The sequence below is a fragment of the Mauremys reevesii genome, linkage group 10 (genome assembly GCF_016161935.1).
Source record: "Mauremys reevesii isolate NIE-2019 linkage group 10, ASM1616193v1, whole genome shotgun sequence".
Lineage (NCBI taxonomy): Eukaryota > Metazoa > Chordata > Testudines > Geoemydidae > Mauremys > Mauremys reevesii.
Window position 1 is genome coordinate 18,977,833 of NC_052632.1, and position 8,002 is coordinate 18,985,834.

Sequence of the window (8,002 nt, forward strand, 5' to 3'; positions counted from 1 at the left end):
TGAGCTATACAACCTTCCTCCCCATTTGTGTTTTATATTGCTGCACATTTGACTTTTCTTGTGGAGAAAAATGATACATTCGCTCCAGACTAAATTAAAAATGATCTTGGAATTTTTCATATTTTTGGGGGCCTTGCTTGCTAATAACATTACTGGAGAGGGCAAGGGAGAGATATGAGGGAATGCCTACATATCAAGATAAGAATGATATACCCCTATATTTAATCTTTGTAGCATTCCATTATATATCACCATTGCCCTACACTTATTTTTCTAGTTAGGTAGACCCTTCATGGCAAGATCCAGTTTTTACAGGGTAGACAAGTGATTTGCTGACAGACAAAAATGTTGAATTCACTTATTTACTCAGAGCACTGCACACTTTTGATGAGCACATTCCAGTAAAAATGTAGAAACACTGAGTAGATTATTAGATTGCACAGAATTATATTAAAAATGTCTCTCTGTTTAACAAGACAAAAGCCTGGAAGGTGAACTTTTGTGGTTGCACATCTAAGGATCTTCTGATGCCACTCCTATTAAATTTGTAATTTTAGCAAAGAAAAGTTTATAAGTCTGATAATTCTGATTATCCTTACACATGAAAGTTTTTCTGAAGCTAGGGAGGACTGGAGTTATTTACATCAGTTGTATGCTGCTGAGTCATCCTTACTTGTAAAAAATAAACTTTACTGCCACATCTGTAAAAAATGCAGCACAACAGTATTGTAACTATTTTCTATTTCTCAAAATCGACCAAGCTTTGAGAACTCTGAAGCCACATTAACTCAGTCTAGGTGTATGGCTTCATTATTTACTTTCAGTTTTGTTTGCACCGCGGCTGAATAATTTATAGCACTTCACAACTGCTAGCATTTGGGGGATTTTTTTCTAATTTAGAGAAGTTATTCCCACAGAAAGCAAGTCATTCTCCAATGCAGCTCATCTAATGATTCCTGCTTTGATTTCTTCACCCTTACAAACTTGTGATTCCAGAAAATGTTATGCACTTTAGAAATATAATATAGTTAGAAACCACACAGTCAGTACATGTGATACTGTCTGGAGTGAGGATGCGTCATGACACAATTAAGGAAAATCTTTCTGGAAGAGATACCCTCCTTGGCAATTATTCCAAAATGAAAGGCACATAAAGGAGATGGAATACCTACAGATCTCTGCACTAACCAATCTTCAGAAAAAAGTGTAAATTATTAAACAGGAAATGCCTTATATAGGATCCTACTCCTAATGTAATCTTTGTTGATTTTCTCTTGGTACATGTTATTAGGTTGTTTGCTTTATTTAGAAATCATTTTAAAATGTCTGCTGGGAATCTGTATTGTATGCTTAAACTTGTATGTACAATAAAAAGAGGATAATAACATTTATTCTAATAAAGTTTTATGTCCACTCCAAATTAATCTTCATTTTACTTTAATAACATTTTCGCAGGAATAAACAGCAGGAACTTACAAATACAAAAGATTTGCTCTAGTTTCACTCATACTGAAGTGCTGATAATTTGTCTTAGGACCCGGTCCTGCAGAGACTTACACATGTGCTTAAATTTACGCACTGAGTAGTCCCTCTGAAGTCAGTGCTACAACTGACACAGTGCAAAGTCTTTGTAGGATTGGGACTCACCAAATCTGAACTGGAAGCCTAATTTTCTACTATGACTGCTTATGCTGTCATGTACAAATAGCATCCCGGTAAAATTAGCACACATCACTGAAGTATAGTATAATGAACTAAGAAGCAACAGACCAGAGTTCTTATTTTTGGAGAGGATCTTTTAAAATAATATTGACACTTTCACACTCATTATGGTCTTGCTCCTGCTCTTTTCTAAGGAGCTCATATAAGAATGAAGGATTTTCCACTCCATTAATACTCTGCATATTGAACATTGTACATCAAGTTAAACATGACTGTTGAAACAATGAGTACCTGAAAGAGATGTTTATTTTTGGACTGTGTGGATGTTCTGAGGCAACCGCTAAGACAAAATGAAATTCCTCATCCAGAGTCCAAAAATGTAGGGAGACCCTAAAAATGTAGCAGAAGCATTTCCGCACACTGATTTCAGTAGTCGAGTTTGTGCAGAAATGATTCCACTAGATTCATAGAGTACATTTTTGAGGCAAGGGCAACTTGTCACTTCATCATCTTTTTGACCTTCTCCAGCTCCTCTATGGATTTCCACTCTTGGCTGATTGATAAAAGCTAAAAAATAAAAAGAACAATACGAAGAGCAAATTATTAAAAGCCAAACAGTTATCCTCTCTAAATATATAGTAAGTTTTGTAGGTTTTTTACACCGTACAGCAATTTATACAATCTCTTGTGTATGAAGGAAGTCTTCTAATAAGTAACTTTACATTCTCTTTTTACAAGTAAACGGAAGTACCATTGAGCAATATATTTTCTTTATTAATCATCAAATAAAACATTAGCATTTCAAATGAAAAAAACATTACAATCTATGCGCACAGTAAATAGTTACACCACTCACAATAAATTTTTGCCTACTAAGCCTGACTTTCCACAAATACCTTAGGACTTTAAGAATGAAGTAATTAAGAACCATAATATTAGGTAATTTCTGATTTTATGAACACACAGGGCTTAGCCATGTATATCCAAAACACACACTGAAATCAGTGTACTGTAGAAAATAGGAGTTGCATTTGCTCAACACTTTGCAGAATTAGACCAGGAATGCAGATTTGACTGTATTCTTCTATTAACATTCTGATAACTCATACACTCTAAATATATTTATATACATTCATTTAATCTCTAATGAAATAGAATATAGTTAATTGGCACTACACTCAATACCAACTTTTATGGACTAAATTATTTTATTCGTTACCTTTTGAGCCTGGTTAGGATTCACATTTTCCCAAGGTTCTGGATTGCCAGACTTGTTAACGCTAAAAAAGAATTATGAAATTCATTGTAGGAAAAATAAAGACGATGTTTTAGGGCCTGATCTTGCACACCCTTAGTCAGCTGAGTAGTCTCACTAGCTTCAGTGTAACTATTGACGTGAGAAAAACTACTTGCATGAATAGAGGTTTACAGGATTAGGCCATTAAACTTGGCAGAGGGACTGGCATTTATTTGTAGTTTGTATCCCAGAAAATGCTGTCGTTGCTTAATAAATAATAATACCATGTTGTGGTTTAGGTAACAGTTACTGGAATTCTTAGCCTTATGGCTAAGGGCCCAGTCATGCTCACAAGTCAATTTTAAAACTGCCATGGACTTCAATGTTTCAAGCTTGGGCCCTAAATTAATAGTCAAACCATTTTAAAGAAAAAAAGTAGTAACTGATAATGGGTATCAAAATTCTGCTATCTAGATATGAACAATAGCAGTCTGTTATTTAATGATCTGATTTAATATCTCAAAGAGAGAGTTATTAATAAAATACCTTGCATGAGGTTATGGTAAAGGAATGAGATGGTAAAGGAAGTGAAGGCTGGGTTATTGGCTATTGGAAATGACTTATTGTGATCTGTGTACCTCTGTCTCAGAAGAAAAAATGTAGAAAGACAGATACATGTTGTAAAAACGATTCCTTTTGAACACATTCCTCTATTTGAGGCATATTAAATGCTATTTGACTTCACTATTGAAAATTTTGCACAAGAACATTTTAGCTCAAACTACATTTATAGTGAAGACAAAAAATAAATTTTCTGAGCAATAAATTCAAAATTTAATGTTTGGGGAATAACAGACTGGAATAAATTCTTTACAAAAATATAATAGAAGATTAAGACATTAATTTAAAAAATCTGCTGAGTATCAGATCTTCCCTAATTCCCCCCTCCCCACTCTGATACCCTGACGTCAATGAGGTGTATCTGTTTAGCAAAGAAAACTCCATACCAAGCATATAACTCAGAGAAATATGGAATGGATTATGCTTACATCACATCGCTTTTGGTGCCTAGGAAATACAGGGAAGCACCTAGAGCCCCAACTGCTGCAAAGCCCACAAAACCAACCAAAGGAATGAGCTGAAAGACAAAAAGTTAGGAAACAAGACTTTCAAGAATAAAATGTCTCTCTTGGTGGCCATGCACACTGGAGACATGAATCAAAAAGCTTTAAAGAAAGTGAAACTCCCGCAAAGAAAGGCATAACATATATGCCGATCACACCATCTCACTGCCAGTGTTGTCTTCAACTTCTGCACATTCATCATTTTATTTTAGAGAGTGCATTTTATTAATCTGGCAAATCTCACGTTTTAATGTAACCCCTTCAACATGCACTTGTTCATAGGACTCTTCGTCAGTGCCAGGAAGGCAGAACGGATCATTTTAGGACAACGCTCTTTTGCAAACTTACTTCTTTGTTTTTCCTTAGCAGTTGGAAAAAGCCCAAGTTGGCCATAGCGGCAGCTGTAGACCTGAAATAAAGGGTGTCCAGTTACAATCTCATCAGTGAGGCAATTTAGGTACCACAACTGGCAGAGGCTATTACACACTTGCTACATAATCCCCTATCACCCTGCGGGTCACAACCACCAATCCACTATCCCAGATGCACTCTGCCGCTTGAGGCAAGGGAGCCTGCATTTACCTGGCCGGGAGGAAAGGGGAGAAGCTGCACTGCAGACAAAGCCTTAGCTTGGGGAGGAGTCCAGCCTTTTATATAGTCCTGCTCACACCCCAAGAGGCTGGCTGTGTCCCAAGTCACGTAGCCCGGTGCAGAGCTCGTACAGACTGATGCACAACTTCCCCTTGCGGTCTCCCGTCCCTGCAAAAACCGGCAGCATGAGACAGCGGCTCCCCCTGCGGGAATACGCGGGGACCCGGGCTCCGGAGCGCTGCAAAGAGGTGTGCGTGCAGGCTGGAGGCAGGCAGAGCGGAGCATGGGGTTCGGTTCGGGAAGGGCTGGCGGCGTGGGGTGCAGAAGTAGGGGGCGGGGCTGGGTGCGTGGGGTGCAGAAGGAGCAGGTGGGGTTGGCTGCGTGGGGTGCAGAAGTAGGGGGCGGGTCTGGGTGCAGAAGGAGCAGGGGAGCGGGCGGGGTTGGGTGCGTGGGGTGCAGAAGGAGCAGGCGGGGTTGGGTGCGTGGGGTGCAGAAGGAGCAGGGGAGCGGGTGGGGTTGGGTGCGTGGGGTGCAGAAGGAGCAGGCGGGGTTGGGTGCGTGGGGTGCAGAAGGAGCAGGTGGGGTGGCTGCATAGGGAGTAGGGGACGGGGTAGGTGCGTGCACGGGGGCTGCACAGAAAGGGGGGGTTGGTGCGTGGCCTGGAGACGGGTAGAGGTTGTGGAGGGCCGCGGGGGAGGGACATGTGGGCACCCTTGGCTCCCTAGGATGGGGAAGGCGGCGGTGTAAGGTGGCTCCGCGAGGTGGGGATAGAGGGCGTGCGGGAAGGGGTGGCCCCGCGGGTGGGGCTACAGGGGTGGCTCCGCGGGAGAGGGAGCTGGGGTGGTGTAAGGGGGTGGCTCCTTTGGGGCGGGGTGGTGGTGTAAGGGGGTAGGTCCGCGGGGTGGGGACAGAGGGAAGGGGGGTGGCTCCGTGGGGAGAGGGAGATGGGGGGGTGGCTCCTCTGAGGGAAAAGGGGGATGGCTCCGCGGGGCGGCGATGGTGTAAATGGGGTGGCTCCGCGGGGGTATATGGAGGGTGGCGTTGGGAGGGGTGGGGGTGGCCCTGCCGCGGGGGACATGGGTGCGTGTTGGGGGAGGGGTGTGTAGGGGGATGTCAGCTGCTGGGCTGTGCTGTGGCAGAGCCGGGCTGGTTTCCCGCGGCAGGAGGGCTGAGGGGCAGCTCTCTCCCCTGCCGCTGACAGGCAGGGTTCCCGCGGCCTGTGTCCATACTCTGCCCCCTTCACTCCCTCCCCGCGCCTGGGCTCTTCCCTCTCTCGCTTCTAATTGTCCCCTTTGGCTCCGTCACCCAGCGTGTCTGACTGGGCCTACTCCCTGCCTCGCCCGCGTGCTCCCCGCTCTCCCCCAGTACCCTTCGCAGGAGGCAGCTACTGCCCGGGCGGGGCGGCAGGTGCGAGGCAGCCCCGCTGGCAGCCTCCTCCTTCCGCGTGTTTCTCCTCCCCGCCGCTTGTCCGGCTGCGCGGCAAAGCCGGAGCAGGGAGAGGGAAGAACTGGCAGCTTTGCCTGTAAGCTCAGTTTTCCCCCAAGTCGCCCCTGGCAGCCACTAGGAGGAACTAGGGAAAGCCCAGCTTGCTCCTTGCAGGCCCTCTCCAAGAGGCTGCCTATCTAGAGTGCTGTTGGGTAGCCTATGGGCTTGTCATATCACCCCCATTGCAGAGTCTTTGCAGAGCTGACTCACAAACACAATTTAGAGTATGGGCACCAGTTGCTGGCCTCTTGCTAAGACTGTTCCTGGAGGGCAGCAAGGCATGTACCAACACTAAGCACAAGCAGGAGGCTGGGGTAGGGCTGCTGCATTGGGAGGTTGACTAGTTAGCTGATAATAAGGAACAAAAGGCCTGGGTGGGTGGCTCAGATGGAAAATGAAACAGAGCCCTTCACCCTGGTTGCTGGCTTGATCAAAGGCATGTTTGCACTGACTGGATATTGTTACCATTGATGGGTGTTCAGTAACCTATGGGAATTGAGTTCAGTGGTCTCAGTCCATTCCCCACTGAATATGTATCCATAGGACTAAAACCAGCATAAGGAGCAGCATTTGACACACCTACAGCCACGGCTTGAAGTAGGTAGGAAAATTAATTTCTTGTGGTAGCAGCAAAGAGTCCTGTGGCACCTTATAGACTAACAGACGTATTGGAGCATGAGCTTTTGTGAGTGAATACCCACTTTGTCGGATGCAGGGGACGAAGTGGGTATTCACCCACAAAAGCTCATGCTCCAATACGTGTTAGTCTATAAGGTGCCACAGGACTCTTTGCTGCTTTTACAGATCCAGACTAACACGGCTACCCCTCTGATACTTTCTTGAGGTAGTGCTTCCAGCTCACCCCTGATGCACATTACCCCATGTGTTCTTTCTAAAGCTATCTCCCCAGCTTCTTGTACCAGCAACATCATTCATCCCTATTTTAAAGTTTAAGCATAACTCCAATCTTTGGAAGCTCACTCAGGTTGTACCAGGCACGTCTGGGACCCTAGCTCCACAAAGAACGTGGGGATAACAAAGGCAAAACATACAATAGTATTGATTAAAAAACATTAGAAATTTAAGGGGTATGGCCTCACAAATCCCAGAAATTGCTTCAATCACTGAGAAGGGGGCATTTGGGACTGGACAAGTCTTCTGAAATCTTGGCTTCAAACATTCAGTGCTGCCTGAGGGCTCTTATGCCATTATGGGCACTGTTCTCCAAAAGCATAGTGGGGTAAAGGGGATGGGGCAATCCCACATGTAGGAACAGAGTATGCTGAGCAGTGAACCACCTTGGCAAAGACATCCACTAAATTAATGTAACCATTTACTCTTTCACATTTGTGTCCCAATCCCAGATGCTACTTACATAGCAACTCCTAATCAGCAAGTTGTTGAATCAGTTTCTGACACTCAGCTGGGCTTGTGGGTTCCTGTACACGGTAATTGTAGGAGGGCTGGATGCAATCACTGGACTATTTGTCCGCTCAACCAGCAAGCTTTCAACTTTAGTTCCCTAAAGATGTAATCTCAAAATTCGAAAACCAGCAAGGATTGCTTTACCTGGTCTCCTAACTCTCACTTCTATGTCTCATCACCATAGGCCCTCAACAGCAGCCCTAGGGGTTTAGGGACCCCTGCAGAAAAACGGTAACACTGAGAACATCAAGGTACTCCTTTGTAATATGGTGGTGGCAGCAGCAGCATAGCTAATAAATTATGACAGTAATTTATAATCCACCCCCTTTCTCACACAGTAATGGCTTCCAGCTCGTGGCCAACTGTTCTCTTCACTGTAGTTGTCTCCAACTGCTATGGAATCTTTAAGGCCAAGTGATCTCATTCCAGCCACAATCTGACCTGCTTGGGGGGGGGGGGTGTTCTTATTACACACAAT

General features: G+C 44.5%; 1 protein-coding gene across 5 annotated transcripts; it reads right to left on the reverse strand.

The window, feature by feature from the left end:
- Window positions 1-1,420: 1,420 nt before the first annotated feature.
- C10H15orf48 (chromosome 10 C15orf48 homolog) lies at window positions 1,421-7,922 on the reverse strand. 5 transcript variants are annotated; one of them, XM_039490397.1, is made up of 5 exons: window positions 7,669-7,922; window positions 4,372-4,432; window positions 3,949-4,037; window positions 2,882-2,942; window positions 1,421-2,229 (listed from the first exon to the last, which is right to left on the reverse strand). In XM_039490397.1, exons 2-5 carry the CDS (start codon window positions 4,414-4,416, stop codon window positions 2,161-2,163), a joined length of 264 nt encoding a protein of 87 aa, XP_039346331.1. In that variant the 5' UTR covers window positions 4,417-4,432; window positions 7,669-7,922; the 3' UTR covers window positions 1,421-2,160. The 5 variants fall into 5 exon arrangements, with proteins under 5 accessions (XP_039346331.1, XP_039346329.1, XP_039346333.1 ...); XM_039490395.1 differs by having other exon boundaries at window positions 7,475-7,922; XM_039490399.1 differs by having other exon boundaries at window positions 7,859-7,904.
- Between the last annotated feature and the right edge of the window lie 80 nt (window positions 7,923-8,002).

What these genes read in the sequence shown, in the direction of transcription:
- C10H15orf48 (XM_039490395.1), bottom strand. An exon ending in TGCTAAGGAAAAACAAAGAA is followed by an intron (nt 4,038 to 4,371) that starts GTAAGTTTGCAA and finishes TTTGTCTTTCAG; the next exon opens with CTCATTCCTTTGGTTGGTTT. An exon ending in GGCACCAAAAGCGATGTGAT is followed by an intron (nt 2,943 to 3,948) that starts GTAAGCATAATC and finishes ATTCTTTTTTAG; the next exon opens with CGTTAACAAGTCTGGCAATC.